The following is a 16899-nucleotide window of genomic DNA, read 5'->3' as shown; positions in this document are numbered from 1 at the left end:
GTTCTCTGTTGTCTCATAACACTTTGTGGGGTTCCCTCTTATCCAGAGTCACACAGCCAGCTTGAGAATGTGAGCTGTTTCATACCCACATCCTGGTCCTTCCTGACTAATGTTTGCCTTTCCAGAGAAACATGAGGAAGAAACAGCCAAGCCAGAATGGGCCCCCTGCTTCCCCTGAATAGCTGTTTGAGCTGAGGTCTGAATTTGCACAGCTATAAAGTGAAAGACTTGAAGAGATCTTCTGACACTACAGTGTCATTATTCTAAATTAGAAATAGCTAACAATGTTGCCAGTTTCGTACTGACAAAAAAAATTTAAGCATCTCTTCATTTGGTGATAAGAGGCATTGTGACAGTGGATCTAGAATCTGAGTTAGGAAGGACCTAGGTTTGATGCATGTAGGCCATGTGACCCTGGGCAAGTGTCAGCCTCCTTTGATATGGATGCTTCCTGTAGATGTATCAGATAAGGAGTTGCCTGTATGGCAGGAAAATCACACATTGGTTTCTTAAAGGCAGCTAGATGGTACTGTGGATAGAATTCTAGGCCTGGAGTCAGGAAGATCTGAGTTCAGATGTGGTCTCTGTCACTTACTTGCAGCATAATGCTGGACAAATCATTTAACTTATGCCTCACTTTCCTCAACTGCAAAGTGGAGGTAATATGTATTATGGAGGCAGTGATGAGGATTGAGAAAATATTTGTAAAATTCTTAATGCAATGTCTGGCACATAGTAAGAATTAATAAATGCTTATTTCTTTTTTTCCCCTTCCATCCTGTCCCTAGGCATTTGTCTACCAGAAGAATTTTGACTTCTGCTCTAGCATTGTTTTATTCTTTATATCCCTAATGCTTAGCATAGTACCTAGCACAGAGTTGGTACTTAAGAAATGTTTGTTAAATTTCTTCTATTAGTGAAATTCATATTGCCACTAGGCTATGCTACAATTAAGGAAGGATGATGTATTTAAGGTCTGAATGATATTTTTTTCTTGTTTGCTTGACATGGAATTGTTTTTCTTTTTATATAAAGTTTCTCATGTAGCAAGAAATGACATTGTGCTACTTGAAAAATAAGTGAATCTCAGTTTTAAAACTTTTTATTGTAAGCTTCAATTAAAATAAACCTCCAGATATGTAAACAAGAATGAAAAAAAAAATTGTTCTCCAAACTGTATGAATCTGTTTTTCCATGTTGTCTTTGGCCTTCTGTCAGCTGTTGAAGGAAGTAGCTCTGTTGCAGATCTGTGGTGTTGCTGTGAATGTTTTAGATTCAGAATGGGACTGAAAATAAACTACAAAGAATTTAGCGCTTAAAATAGAGAGGTATTGCCCTTTAATGAGTCACTCTACTAGTTGGCTGACCTCCTACCTAATGCTTTCTTTTAGTCCTCAGTTAAAGAACCTTTAGCATAGATACTGTACATCTCATGTTCAGCTTGTTTTTATTGTGGAGAAGCAGAAAAAGATGGAAAATTGCAGAATCCTAATTACCAGCAAGCAGCCTGCTATCCATATGTAATAATGGAGATTGTGTATGCATGCCACTTGGTTTGAGTCAGTAGCCTGCACATGAGAATTCTATGTGATTTTTCCTTTTAAAATGTACTTAAGAGTGAGAAACAGGAAGGTGTCATGACTTCATGATTTCAAAATAATCCTTTTAGTTTGTGACATTGACTCTCCAGTTTAATTTGAGTTTCTATCAGTATTCCTATAAACAAAGTTACAATTCAGCCCACTGCTGTGAGATTTTTGCGTGTGTATTTATAAAAATAAAACTTTTGGTAAGGATATTCTCTTGTCCAAAGACCTTGGACAAACTGAGGCCTTTATTGGAAAAGGTAAAAGGTACTGTCTATCTGGCTATATCCATAGTGACAAGAAAAAAGTGGCTATAAGAATAATCTTGGAGTCAGAAAGACCTGAGTTAAAGTTCTTCCTCTGAAACATTAGTTATATATCCATTATTGAGTGTTAATCTCTCACTCAGGGTTCCTTGCAACTCTTGCCAGTTTGTGTTTGTGGAGAGACTTTATACCTTAAATAGCATGTCTGGACAAACAAATTTCCACTTTAATTATCTACTTAAAGAGTTTTAATCATCTCCTGCAACATTTTCCCAGTACATTTCCATAATCATTGAATATGGCTTGCTTTACTATAGTTGTTTTAAACAGTATCATGGGAAAAATTATGGGTTTTTATTATTATTAAAGCTTTTTATTTTCAAAATCTATGCATAGATAATTTTCAACTTCATCCTTGCAAAACATTGTGTTCCAAAATTTTTTTTTCTTCCCTTTCCCTTCTCCCCTCCCCTAGATGGCAATTAATCTAATATATATTAAACAGATTCAATTCTTCTATATATATTTTCACAATTATCATAATGCACAAGAAAAATCAGATCAAAAATTATGTTTAAATCACTTATCACTTTATATTTCATATATCATGCTCATTTGGATGGGCATACACATCTATTGAAGGGGTAAAATTTCTTAAATGTTGTGTCTTGTTTCATTTCATCATTTAGTAAGCTTTTCTTCCTGCAGTTTCGTACCTTGACACTAAATACTACATATATTCCTTATAGGTGGTACTTCTTATTTTAGTACCTCCAGGATGAAGCAAAAGAATAAGGAGAAAGAAAAATCCAAGGAAAAAATACCAGAAGATGATGAAGGTGGGTCTGTAATTTTGAAATTGTTGTTATGTCTGGTTTTCAGAAATCACTTGACTTTTCTTAGTACAGACAAAACAGTAGTGTGCAAAGCCAGCCTTACAAAGAGTTTATGTTCATGAAATGTGACAATTCTATGTGTTGCTTGGCATTTTAATCCATTCAGTCTTTATATGTATTTAATTTATGGAATACCACATTTTCATGAGCTGTGTTTATAAAAAATTTTTCTTTTTTGTTTCATTTTTCTTTTAATATTAAAAAAGCAGACCCATCTCTGACACCATCACTTCATTATCTCTTTCTCAGACTCCTGTTTCATAATACAAGTTTATGTATTGTGTATAGTACTTTTAGCTTTACATACTCCTAGATATTATTCTCTCACATTTGGAGTCTGTCTCCTTTCTCCCAGTATTTGTAGTGGTGGGAAGGAAAGAATGAGGATGATTTAACTACAAGTGCCCAACTGCCGGCTTTGGTCTGATGACTGCTGCTATCTTCATACTCCAAGGGCTCTGAGGTAATGGAGAGAAAAGAATGGGTAAAGATACCATCCCTTTGGACTACTAACAACAGGGGAATGGATTTCCTTCAAGGCTCATTTAAGCTACGACCTCTTTTGTGGATCCTTCCTTGACCCACTTTCTAATGGTTATTGCTTTTTCCCTCTTCAAATTACTTTCTATTTTCTTACCTGTGTCATATGTTTTTCTTTTTCTTTCTAGCCCCGTTTACCTCAGTGCACCTTGAAGTTAGGAATTGTTTTATGTTTCTGTTTATAAATATCTTATCTTAGCATATAATTTGCATAGTGTCTCACAGTTTTTTCAATTGAGTTGAAAAAAATTCAATCATTGCTTTAAGAAAATACCTTTGACTTATCCTTCATGCCAAATAGCACTGCTTTAATTGTTTTGAGGTGAGAAAAGAGAGAAAGCCAATTTGAGACATTCCTTGTCATATGCCTATGTGATTAGGAGTATTTGAGTCAATATGTCTTTGGGAATAATTAATGTTCATGAAGTTCAGACGTTTGAACCTGTTTAGAGTAAATGTTCTGCTATGGCAAAAGTAAAAACCTCCAGTGAAGATCAGAACTACTTTGGATCTTGAGGACACTAGAAAATACAGTGGTATTGGAAGAAGTAACTTTTTAAACTCAGTTGTCTCTACCTATAGGATCATTTCCAGAAGCTCAAAAATCCTTGCCAATAACTGTTATTGTTCTTCCTTTTAAAAAAAAAAATCAATAGTATTTTATTTTTCTAAGTACATGTAAAGATAGTTTTTAATATTCATTTTTTTCTCTCTACCTTACTTCTTGCCTCTCTAAGACAGCCAGCAATCTGATAGAGGTTATACATGTACAGTTATTTTAAACATATTTCCTTATTAGCTATTTTGTAAAAGAAAAAAGCAAACCAAAAAAAAAGGTGAAAATAATATACTTCAATTTGTATTCAGTCTCTACAGATCTCTCTCTGGTTGTGGATAGCATTTTTATCCCTGATCTATTAGAATTGTCTTGGATCACCACGTTGTTGAGAAGATCCAGGTCTATCATAGTTGATCATCACATAATCCAGGTCTATCATAGTTGATCATCACATAATCTAGCTGCTGTGTATAATGTTCTCTTGGTTCTGCTCACTTCGTGTTGTTATTGTTCTTCAGGGGCATCTTAGTAATCCCTCTTCACCTGTTTTTCTCTGGTTTTATCCTCATCACCTTAAATTCACAGAAATTTCCATTCCCCATACCTCCCAACAACCAAAAGATGGGATGTAAAAGTGCATGACCAGGTTAGTTTGTTTGATTAAAATATTCCATAATCTAATCTTTAGAACTTGAGAACAACAAGAGAAACAAAAGCAGGGCTGGCTTCTTTGTTTAATATATTGCTTCCATCTCAGATATTGAGTTAAATTGTAGAAACAATCTCGGTGCTGCTGCTGCTGCTTTTTTTTTTTTTTTTTGCTGAGACAATTGGGGTTAAGTGACTTGCCCAGAGTCATACAGCTAGGAAGTGTTAAGTTTCTGAGGTCACATTTGAACTCAGATCCTCCTGAGGGCTGGTACTCTATCCATTGTGCCACTGTGCACACACCCTCTCACCTCCCCCCCCCCCCCCCCCTCCCAACATTACATTCTCTTGGAGGAAGATGACACTTAAATTGGGGCAGGGACATTTCTCTGATGACATGATGTGGAGATGGAAGTGGCTTGGCTTCTTTGATGCAGTAAGCATTAGCTATTCTTAGGAAAAAAATATTTCCAAAAGGTAGTTTATTGTTTTTTGTTTGTTGTCTTTTAAAACTACTGAATCACAATATGTGAACAAGTTTCAGCTGCTTTTTCAATGTGGTCTGGACTAGTGTTTGACCTAAATATTTCTCTTAATGATCTTTCTGACTTTGGTGGTTTTGGCAATAGTTACAGGTTCTTCAGCTAATTGGCTTTTCTGTGTAATTTGATTTTGTGAGTTGTATTTTCCTGGGGCAGGGTTGGAAAAATCTAGGTTTTAAGTTTGACTTCTAAACCTCTCTTGCCAGCTTAGAAAATCCCATGCTTGCTTTTTTAAAGATTCTGAATTTTTATTCTGAACTTTAACAAAAATATAATAAAATTGACATTTTCATATACATAGAATGTTAAAAGATCATATATGAAAATATAGGTCTATAGTGTTTATACTGCTTGTAACTTTCAAAGCTGTTCTGTTTGTTTGTTTTTCTGTACTTCCTTCTGTTTTCTTGTGCTCATTTTAGAACAATTTGAGTGATAATCATTTCTTCTCTTTCATTCTCTTACTATCTCCTTCTTTCTCCTAATTCTGTTCACTTTACTCTGTAACATTTCAAATGAAGTCATTCCAGGTTTCTTTGAAATTGTCCCTGTGTCATTTCTTTTGGCAGAAAACTTTTACTATTTTCACCTTTTAAATATTTTTGTTCATTTAGATCCTTTTCCTCTTTATTTCATCTCTTTGGGATATAGACCTTGTAGTAATATCACTGAGTCAAAGGGTATAGACAATTTAATAACTTTCAGGCCCACTTCTAAATTGCTATCCACTAGCAGTATGTTAGCCTATTTTCCCACATCCTTCCCCACATCCATACCACACATAACATTTTTACTTTTTCATTATCTTTGTCAATGTTCTTATAATTTGCATTTCTGCAGTTATTAATGATTCAGACCATTTTAAAATGTGATTGTTGATAGTTCAAATTTCTTCTTGCTCATATCTCTTAATCATTTATCTATTGAAGAATGGCTCTTGTTCTTATATATTTTAATCAATTCCTTATATCCTTTGGAACTGAGAACTTTATCTTAGGAACTTACTACAGAGATTTTTTTTTTCTCCAAGTAATTATTTCCCATGAATTTAAGCTATATTAGTTTGTATAAACTTTTTCAATTTTAGGCAATCAAAACTGTCCATTATATCTACTATCTCCCTTGTTTGGTCATCAGTCAAATCTATACTTAAGATAGGGTCTTTGGATTTACTGTGGTACTATGTTTATTTGCTTCTGTATCTTTACCTAATTTGTTCCTCTAATAAACTTCCCTTTTGATCAGTACTAAATAATGTTGCTATTTACTGATTTGTAGCATTGTAGTCTTCTTCCTACTTTTTTTCTTTATTTCACTTGAGATTCTATAACTTTTTTCTAAGATAAAATTTGTTATTACTTTTTCTATCTATAATTTCTTGGTAACTTGAATGATAGGACACTGAATAACTAAATTAATTTAAGTAGTTTTGATTGCCATTTTTAATACATTGTTTTAGCCTGTCCATGAGCAATTAATATTTCTCTAATTATAGAGGTCTGTCTTTAAGATTGCTTTGTAATTACATTGATGTACTTCCAAGTATGTAGGAAGTGTTAAATGTCTGCGGTCAAATTTGAATTCGGGTTCTTTTGACTTCAAGGCTGGTGCTTTATCCACTGCATCACCTAGCTGCCCCATTTAGGCAGTTTTTTTAGGTGTTTTTGTTTGTGGGTTTTTTTTTTTTTTGGTTTTTTTTTTTTGTTTGTTTTTGGTATTGATCTTTCTCTGGTTTCTTAATTAAGGAATTCAGAGATACAAATTTTCCCAGAAGGACTGTGTTAGCTGTGGTTGATATGTTTTGCTGTATTGTCTAATTATCGTTTTCTTTTTTATTTTTTTAGAATCATCACTTTATTTATTATTATTTTCTTACATGAAAATTTCTATTTCTTCGATTTGTTGTTTGCCCCCCCAATTCTTTAGCATTAAATTAGTTTCTAAGAAACTTTAATCTTTTCTTCAGTGCCTTTTATTAAATTTAATTTTTATTAAATAATGTGCTTAATTTTTTTTTTTTTTGCTTTTCTGTAGTTGGTATGTTTCCATGCTCTAATATGTTATCACTTTTTGCAAAGATGGCATAAACTGCTGAGAAATATGTAAATTTCTCTTGTTTTGATGGAATAATCTTTAGAGGTCTGTTATAATTTTTCTAAAGTTTTTTTCTTGGATCTTGTTTATCATTTTGTTAAATTTTTCCAGTTCTAAAACAGTACATTTAGGGTACTCCATTATTTTGATTTTATTGTCTATTTCTCCTTGAAATTCAGTGAAATTTTCCTTCAAATATTTAGGTGCCATGTTTTTGTTTGAAAAGATAATGAGTATTGATATTAATTTGTTGGTGCTTTTTAGTATAAGGTATTATCCCTTAACTTTTTTTGTTCTATTTTTAATTGTTTCCTTCTCTGAGTTCATTTTTGTTGTTTTCTGCTTTTTTAGTTCTTCTGAAGAATAATAATTTTTGCTCAGGTGTCCTTTTCAAAAACATAGTTTTAGATTCTATTTTCTAATCCATCTGCTAGCCTCTTCTATGTTATGGGTGAGTTCATCTTATTAATTATCATTTCCCTCTGTCATTTCCTTTTGCATTTTTTCCTCTCATAGAGAAGATAGTAAAAGAAAAGTTTGCTTAATGCTAGTCATCTTATTAAACTGCTCTATTTTTGCTTGTTGCTCCTTTTCTTCTTATCCCACTTTTTGATCACAGCTTTTTAGTCTTTCTTTTTAATCTTTTCTTCACACTTCAATATTCTGATTGGGAATTTGTTTTACCTATCACTAGGCCTTCTGTACAGACCTACCTTTCAAATCCTCTTTTCCCTGCCCCCATCTATTTCCCTGTTGAATTTAATTTATTTCTGTACCATCACTGAGTATGTCTTTATGGAGGGAAGGGTATTTGTCTAGTTCAAATGAGATTGGGATTTATGGGATGCCCATACCTTACGTATCCTGTTCTTGATTGTTCTTCATCTCATACAATATTATATTCAACACTGTTTCCTCCCCATTCTTCCTTTGTAAATTCCCTTTTTCTCCCATTAACCTTTTTAGCGTCATTAAAACAAAACAGGACCAAAGAATTTTGCTTGTTTTACTTAACTTTTTTTAATGATTCGAAGACATTAAGGTTCTTGTTTCTTTTTTATTCTTTTGCCCCCTTATTTTCTTTCACTCTTAAAGGTAAAATGATTCAACATTTGAACTTTTCTAATTAATCAAATATATCTACTTTTTTTTTGCTTTTCTCTTCACTGACATTTTTTTTTTTTTTTTTTTTTTCTGAGGAAATGGGGATTAAGTGACTTCCCAGGATCACACAGCTAGGAAGTGTTGTGTCTGAGACCACATTTGAACTCAGGTTCTCCTGACTTCAGGGCTAGTGCTCAATCTACTACACCAGCTAGCTGCCCCTTCACTGACTATTTTATATTCTCAATATTCTTTGTTTTCATCTCTGCCTACTAATTCCCTGTTTTCCTTTAAGTCTTTGCTAAAATCCCACCTTCTACCAAGAAGCCTTCCCATTTCCCTTTGATACTATCACCTTCCCTCAGAGATTATCTCTAATATATTCTGTATGTTTTTTGTTTTCGCACAACTCTATATTTATCTCCTCCATTAGATGGTGAATTTCTTGTGGGACAGACTGTTTTTCCTTTCTGTGTCCTCAGTGTTTAAACAGCATGGAGCCTAGCACCTTTTTTTTTGACTTGATTCTATTTTATTCATCTGTTTGCATTATAGATTTTCTATTTAACTTATGACTTTTTTCTCAAGAATACTTGGAAATACTCTCATTCAAGGTCCTTTTTTTCCTTCTGTGGGATTATGTTCACTTTCATTGGGTAGGTTATTCTTATTTGGAAGCCTTTAATCTTTTTCCTTTTGGAATGTTGTATTCCTAGAATGCAGGGCTGGTTCAATATTAGGAAAACTATCAATATAATTGGCCATGTTAATAAGCAAATTAACAAAAACCATATGATCATCTCAATAGATGCAGAAAAAGCATTTGATAAAATCCAACATCCATTCCTATTAAAAACACTTGAGAGTATAGGAATAAATGGACTTTTCCTTAAAATAATCAGCAGCATCTATTTAAAACCATCAGTAAGCATCATATGTAATGGAGACAAACTGCAACCATTCCCAATAAGATCTGGAGTGAAACAAGGTTGCCCACTATCACCGTTACTATTTAATATTGTATTAGAAACGCTAGCTATAGCAATAAGAGCTGAGAAAGAGATTAAAGGAATAAGAATAGGCAATGAGGAAGCCAAATTATCACTCTTTGCCGATGACATGATGGTATACTTAGAGAACCCCAGAGATTCTGCTAAAAAGTTATTAGAAATAATCCACAACTTTAGCAAAGTTGCTGGTTATAAAATAAACCCACATAAGTCATCAGCATTCTTATATATCACTAACAAAATCCAACAGTCAGAGTTACAAAGAGAAATTCCATTTAAAGTAACTACTGATAATATAAAATATTTAGGAATCTATCTGCCAAGGGAAAATCAGAAACTTTATGAGCAAAATTACAGACCACTTTTCACACAAATTAAGTCTGATCTAACCAATTGGAAAAATATTAAATGCTCTTGGATAGGGCGAGCAAATATAATAAAGATGACAATATTACCTAAACTAATCTATTTATTTAGCGCTATACCAATCAGACTCCCAAAAAACTATTTTAATAACCTAGAAAAAATAACAACAAAGTTCATATGGAATGTTGTATTCCTAGCTCTCTGCTTCTTCTGATAGCTGCCAAGTCTTTGGTGATCCCGACTGTGTTCCCTATACAGTGATTCTAAAATTCTTCTTCATCCATTTCTAGGTTAATTGTTTTCTGCAGAATCACTTAGAGCTGGAAGAGAATGGAAAGATTGATTCTAGCTTTTTCATTTTATAGATGAGGAGATAGAGGCCAGAGAAGTTATTTGCCTTGCCTAGGTAAACAGCTTTTAAGTAGATGAAATGAAATTGAATGTAGGTCTTCTTGACCCCAACTCCAGTACTCTATCCATTGAATAAATTGTACTTGATTTTTTCTAATGAAAGTGAACTGAGGCCATCAATCTCTTAATAGTCTCTATTAATAAAGTTCTTTTCATCAAAGAAATTAAAGGAATTAAATGAGGAAACAAAACTCACTCTTTGCAGATGATATTTATACTTAGAAAATCTTAGAGAATCAAAAATTAAATCAATAAAAAATAACTTTAGCAAAATTGCATCAGCATTTGTATAAACAACTATTTACTCACAGCAAAAGATAGAGAAATTTCATTTCAAATACATGTGAATAATATAAAGTACTCGGGAGTCTCCCTACTAAGACAAACCTAAGAATTATTTGAATACAACTATAAACAATTTTCACACAAAGTCAGTTCTAAAAAATTCAAAAAATAATTAAATTTCTCATGGGTAGGCAGAACAGTATAATAAAAATGACAATGCTATGTAATTTGTTTATTGAGTTCCATACCAATCAGACCATGAAAAAATTATTTTATAAAGCAAAAAAGAAATAATAATTTATCTGGAAGAACAAAAGCTCAAGGATATTGAAGGAATCAATGAAAAAAATGCTAAAGAAGGTAGTCTAGCCATAATATATCTCAAATTGTATTATAAAGTGGTAATTTTCAAAACAGCCTGGTACTGGCTAGAAAATAGAGAGATGGATCAGTGGAATAGATTTGGTACAATTACATTATAGTAAATGACCATAATAATTTAATATATGACAAACTCAAAGTTCTAAGATTTTGGAACAAAAATTCATTGTTTGACAAAATCTGCTGAGAAAAGTAGGAAAAAATACGGCAGAAAGTAGGTATAGACCACTGTCTCATGCTCTATGCCAGCATAAGATCCAGATAGGTATATATTTTGCTCATAAAGGGTGATGCCAGAAAATAGATTAAGAGAGTTTATAATATGGAATAGTTTATCTGGCAGATTTATGGATAAGGGAAGAATTTAGTACCAAAAAATATATGGAGACCATTACAAAATGTAATATTTTGATTTTATAAAATTTAAAAGATTTTGCACAGATAAAACCAGTGCAACCAAAATTATAAAGAAAACAGAAAAGTGGGAGAAAATTTTGCAGCAAGTATTTCCCTTTTTAAATTTATTTTTATTTTTTATAATAGTAGCTTTTTATTTTTCAAAATACATGCAAAGATAATTTTCACCATTCACCCTTACAAAACTGTGTTCCAAATTTTTCTCCCTCTTCTCTCCCCTAGACATTAAGTAATCTGATATAGGTTAAACATGTGCAGTTCTTCTAAACAAATTTCCACATTTATCATGCTGCATAAGAAAAATCAGATCAAAAGAGGAAAAAAATTAGCAAGCAAACAACAATAATAGAAAAGGTGGAAATATTATGTTGTGATCCATATTTAGTCCCCACAATCCTCTCTGTATGCATTTGGCTCACTCCATCACAAATCTATTGGAATTGGTTTGAATCGCCTCATTGTTGAAGAGCCAAGTCCACCACTGTTGATCATCACATAATCTGCAACAAGTAGATAAAGACTTCATTTTTTAAACATAGAGAATTGACTCAGATTGATAAACATACAGTTATTCCCCAATTGACAAATGGTCAAAGGACATGAAGGGCAGTTTTCAGCAAAGAAATCACAGCTCTCTCTAGTCATCTAAAGAAATACTCTAACTCACTGTTGATTAGAGAAATGTAGATTAACTCTGAGGTGGTATCTCATACCTATCATAGTGGCTAATATGACAAAACAGGAAAATGTTGGAAGGGAAAACTGGGTTACCAATGCATTATTGATGAAATTGAGACTGATCTAACTATTTTGGAGATCAATTTAGAACTGTGCCCAAAGAGCTAAAAAATTGTATACCTTTTGATCCAGCAATATCACTGCTAGGTCTGTAGTCCAAAGACTTCCCCAAAAAGGGGAAAGAACCTATTTATATCAAAATATTTCTAGCAGCTCTTTTTGTGGTGACTAAGAATTGGAAATCAAGGGGATATTGAAGAATGTTGAAATTGAAAAATGGCTAAACACTTAATTGTAATGGAATATTATTGTACCATGAGAAATGACAAAATAATTTTAGAAAAACTAGGAAAGACTTACATGAACTGATGCACAGTGAGGTAAACAGAAACTGGAGAATGTTGTACGCAGTAATAGCAAAACCCTTGATGAAGAATTGTGAGTGACTTAGCTTTTCTTAGCGATGCAATTATCCAAGACTATCTCTTTTTTTTTTTTTTTTTTTTTTTTTAATTTAATAGCCTTTTATTTACAGGATATATGCATGGGTAACTTTACAGCATTGACAATTGCCAAACCTCTTGTTCCAATTTTTCACCTCTTACCCCCACCCCCTCCCCCAGATGGCAGGATGACCAGTAGATGTTAAGTACATTAAAATATAAATTAGATACACAATAAGTATACATGATCAAAACGTTATTTTGCTGTACAAAAAGAATCAGACTCTGAAATATTGTACAATTAGCTTGTGAAGGAAATCAAAAATGCATGTGGGCATAAATATAGGGATTGGGAATTCAATGTAATGGTTTTTAGTCATTTCCCAGAGTTCTTTCTCTGGGCATAGCTGGTTCAGTTCATTACTGCTCCATTGGAAATGATTTAGTTGATCTCATTGCTGAGGATGGCCTGGTCCATCAAAACTGGTCATCATATAGTATTATTGTTGAAGTATATAATGATCTCTTGGTCGTCCTGCTCATTTCACTCAGCATCAGTTCGTGTAAGTCCCTCCAGGCCTTTCTGAAATCATCCTGTTGGTCATTTCTTACAGAACAGTAATATTCCATAATATTCATATACCACAATTTATTCAGCCATTCTCCAACTGATGGACATCCATCCATTCTCCAACTGATGGACATCCATTCAGTTTCCAGTTTTTAGCCACTACAAAAAGGGCTGCCACAAACATTCGTGCACATACAGGTCCCTTTCCCTTCTTTATAATCTCTTTGGGATATAATCCCAGTAGTAACACTGCTGGATCAAAGTATCCAAGACTATCTCAAAGGACCAGTGATGAAACATATGCTTGCAGAGAAAGAATTGATATTGATTGAATACTGTCTGAAGCATGCTATTTTTCACATTCTTTCATTTTTCTTTATTATTCAAGTCGTGTACAAAATGACTTATGTGGAAATGTTTTATTTGATTGCATATGTATAACCTATATTTGATAATTTAGCATCTCAGAAATAGAGGATAGGAGGGATGAAAGGAGACATAGAATTTGGAACTCAGGTTTTTTTCATCTATGTGTACAGAATGAATCTATATTCCAACTCCTAGATGTTACTTTTATAGCTTTATATGTAGAAGTTTAAGAATCAGGTCTTTAATTCTAAGAATTTTAATTCTCTTAATTTCATGAAAATTTATTTTGTGAATTATTTCTTTATCAAGTTGTTTCTTGATAGATTTTCTACTTTCTGTGACCTGAAGATCATATACCAAAACTTTATCAGTCAGCAAGCATTTATTTATAAAGCGCCTATAAGATAGATAGCTTGCATTTTCTTCAGCTTTTTCAGTTTTTTAATTTTTATTTTGATATTTCTTATCTTTTCTGTTTGCCCAATCTAATTTTCAAGCAGTTCAATACTTGGATAAGGTTTACCACCATCTCTTTTAATTATTTTGCTTTTAAAATTGTTTATTTTACAATGACATTTAAATCTTTTGCTTCATTTCTTTCAAATACATTTGGCAGACTTTGTGGCTAGGATATTCTTTTCTCTGAGCTTTCACTTAGTCATGTTGTTGAATTACTGTCCTCTTTTGAGTTTACATTTTGAACCATAATATTTTTTGTTTTTGCATTTTCTTCTATTATCCATATCTCGTCTCAGATTTTAGATTTAAATAAAGCAGTCAAATTTTTATTTTTTGGTTTTGGTTTTGGTTTTGGTTTTGCTGAGGCAATTGGGGTTAAGTGATTTGCCCAGCGTCCTACAGCTAAGAAATGTTAAGTGTCTGAGACCAGATTTGAACTTATATACTCCTGACATCAGGGCTGGTGCTCTATCCATTGCGCCAGGGAGCTGCCCCTAAAGCAGTCAAATTTTATTTGATGTATAGCAATTGCTTCAAGAAGGATAAAAAAACTTAGAAACTTCTTGAGCCAACAAACATTTGATCTTCCTGCCAAACAGTAAGAGATATTAGACAAAGTAATACTATTTTAGTATTACATACTTATTCATAAAATATTAAAAGAATAAAAAGTTGGGCTATTTGTGGATAGCATCAGTTTTTTTTAAGTTTTAATTTTACAAATACATGCAAAGGTAGTTTTCAACATTCACCTTTGCAAAATCTTGTATTCCAAATTTTTCTCTCTATTTTCCCCCTCCTCTAGACAATAAACAATCCAATATAGGTTAAACATGTGCAATTCTTCTAAACACATTTCCATATTTGTCATGCTGTGCAAGAAAAATCACATCAAAAAGGGAAAAATTTACACGGAGGAAAAAAATAACCCAAGTAACAAAGCAAAAAAAAAAAAAAAAAAGTGAAAATACTACACTTTGATCCATATTCAGTCTTCATAATTTCCTCTGAGGATGCAGATGGCTCTTTCCATCACAAGTCTGTTGGAATTGCCTTGAATCACCTCATTGTTGAAAAGAGAATGTCATCAGGTTTTAAAACAATGAAAAACAGTAGAAGGAAAACCAAGTTTGCAGAAAGATTAACACAGGACCAGTTAAGCTAGATTGTTGTGAAATCAGTTCAGGCTAAAAGGCAGAAGAAGAATAAACATGAAAAAATGGAAAAGATTTGTAAAAATGTCCACAACAAAATTTTCTCTATCAATGACAATGTTGCCATCACATTTGGGCTTTGAAATTTTAACCTCAGTTCATACAATAGAATAAAAGAAGACAGGAAGAAGCCCTGAATTGAACCATTACTTATTAGGGTCCCTCTCTCCCTTCTACTTAGATCAGTTTAAATTTTTTTTTTCTTTAAAGGGTAACAAGACTGTTACCTGGAATTGATTGCCTTAGGAACAATCAATAAAATGTCTTTGCTGTGCCATATTTTTGTGACTTCATAGTCACTCAAAGGCATAAAAAGGCCCACCACGGGAAGTCAGAACTCTTCAGGTCTGACAGATGTCCCAAGTATATGTTACCAAATCTTTCCCAGACCAAATTCTTTCCATCTGGAGATGTCTGGGGGTGTGGGACTGGAAGGGAGTTGTGGCTATGGGTGAGAAGAGAAGAAAATATGCTAGAGATTCTGTGGAGGACAACTCAGGAATATAGGGATGGGGTAAATGAGTTTAAGGTTGCCAGTCTTGGTGATTAGCAGGATGATGGCTGTCCTTGTTTGAAATTAAGCAGTCAGGAAGTCAAGTATATTTAGGGATAAGAGAATGAATTCTGTTTTAAGGAGTTTGAGATATCTGTGGGTCATCTGAGTTGAGAAGCCCAGCAGTTGCATGATGGAGCTCCAAAGAGAGGTACTTGGATAAGGAGATTCAGGAATTGCTCTCTATAGAGGTGAACATTGAAGTTGTAAAAATGAATGGGAGCATTGGGAGAAAAATGTAGAGTGAAGGGAGCCACTATGGAGGAGTGATAGAGAACAAGGAGGATTGTTCTTGCATTGATATAGTGCCTTAAGGTATCTGCAGAGTAGTTTTCAAACCTTGAAGTCTTCCGTGTTTTAGGTAAAGAAAAATTTTTCTCAATGTAAGACAAAAATGATCACCTTGGTCTAAATTCAAGATTGCTCTTGATTTAAGCTCTTCCATTGATTTCCTCTAAATCTTGTTTTCTTTTGAAATTCATCTCACATTCATTGCTTACTACATTCCTATTATTTCTTGGATCAAGCTTATAATTTCATTGTTTCTTCATTGGGAGTTTCCTAAAACATGTTTTGCCAATGCAGGTCAGTACTTGCTCCGCAATTTAGTCTTTGAGGGTTGCCTGCCATCTCAAGAAGATAAGAAGCTTCCCCAGGATCACACACAGCCAGGAACTTTAGCCAGTGTTTGGTTCAGGTTTCGATCTTTTATCTGCTGCCATGTGCTTTCTCCATTTCTCACCATAGTAAAGCTTAGCTTTCCTTAAATGCTTTCAAGGCTTTTCCTCGTGTAATAATTCCCCATCTATGTTTGTAGAGAACTTTATGAGGTGCTTTCCTAAGTAGTGCTTGCCACACTTATTCACCTATATTCTGTTTGGGCAGATTTTAAACAAGAATTTTCTTTTTAAATTAATTAGTGTTTTTCCCAGTTATGTGTAAAAACACCATTTATTTATTTATTTATTGGTTATACGTATACATTCTTTTAAAAAAAAAATTTTTTTTTAAACATATTTCTTGATGAATCATGTTGGGAGGGAAAAATCAGAACAAAAGGGAAAAGTTACGAGAAGAAAAAGGGGGGAAAAAGTGAACATAGCATGTGTTGATTTACATTGTTTCCATAGTTCTCACTCTAAATGAGGATGGTATTTTCCATCCAATCTTTATTGGGATTGCCTTGGATCAGTGAAGCACTGAGAAGAACCAAGTCTGTCCTAGTTGATTATTGCACAATCTTGCTGTGACTGTATAATGTATTCTGGATTCTGCTTGTTTCTGTCAGTACTTTTTACTGTCTTATTCTTGTTTATGCTTCTATGCCATCATTTTTGTTGCTTCCAGTGCTTGGAATTGGCCTCCTTTCCCCGTTACACTAAGGGTTCTTTTTCTTTACTGTTTCATGAGTCCTTTTGGCAGTCTGGTTGATTTTGTGCATGCCTTC

The 16899-nt window shown here is 33.3% G+C and overlaps 1 protein-coding gene across 1 annotated transcript in view; it reads left to right on the top strand.

Annotated features, from left to right (window-relative positions):
- The window catches only part of SPG7 (SPG7 matrix AAA peptidase subunit, paraplegin), an 86294-nt gene that overhangs the window by 7980 nt on the left and 61415 nt on the right, over window positions 1-16899 (top strand). Inside the window, exon 3 of the mRNA XM_012540383.3 lies at window positions 2602-2691. Coding sequence (XP_012395837.2) covers window positions 2602-2691 — 90 coding nt within the window. The remainder of the gene's footprint in view (window positions 1-2601; window positions 2692-16899) is intronic.

This window comes from Sarcophilus harrisii, chromosome 2, assembly GCF_902635505.1.
Source record: "Sarcophilus harrisii chromosome 2, mSarHar1.11, whole genome shotgun sequence".
NCBI classification, from domain to species: domain Eukaryota; kingdom Metazoa; phylum Chordata; class Mammalia; order Dasyuromorphia; family Dasyuridae; genus Sarcophilus; species Sarcophilus harrisii.
This window is presented reverse-complemented; position numbering and strand designations above follow the sequence as displayed.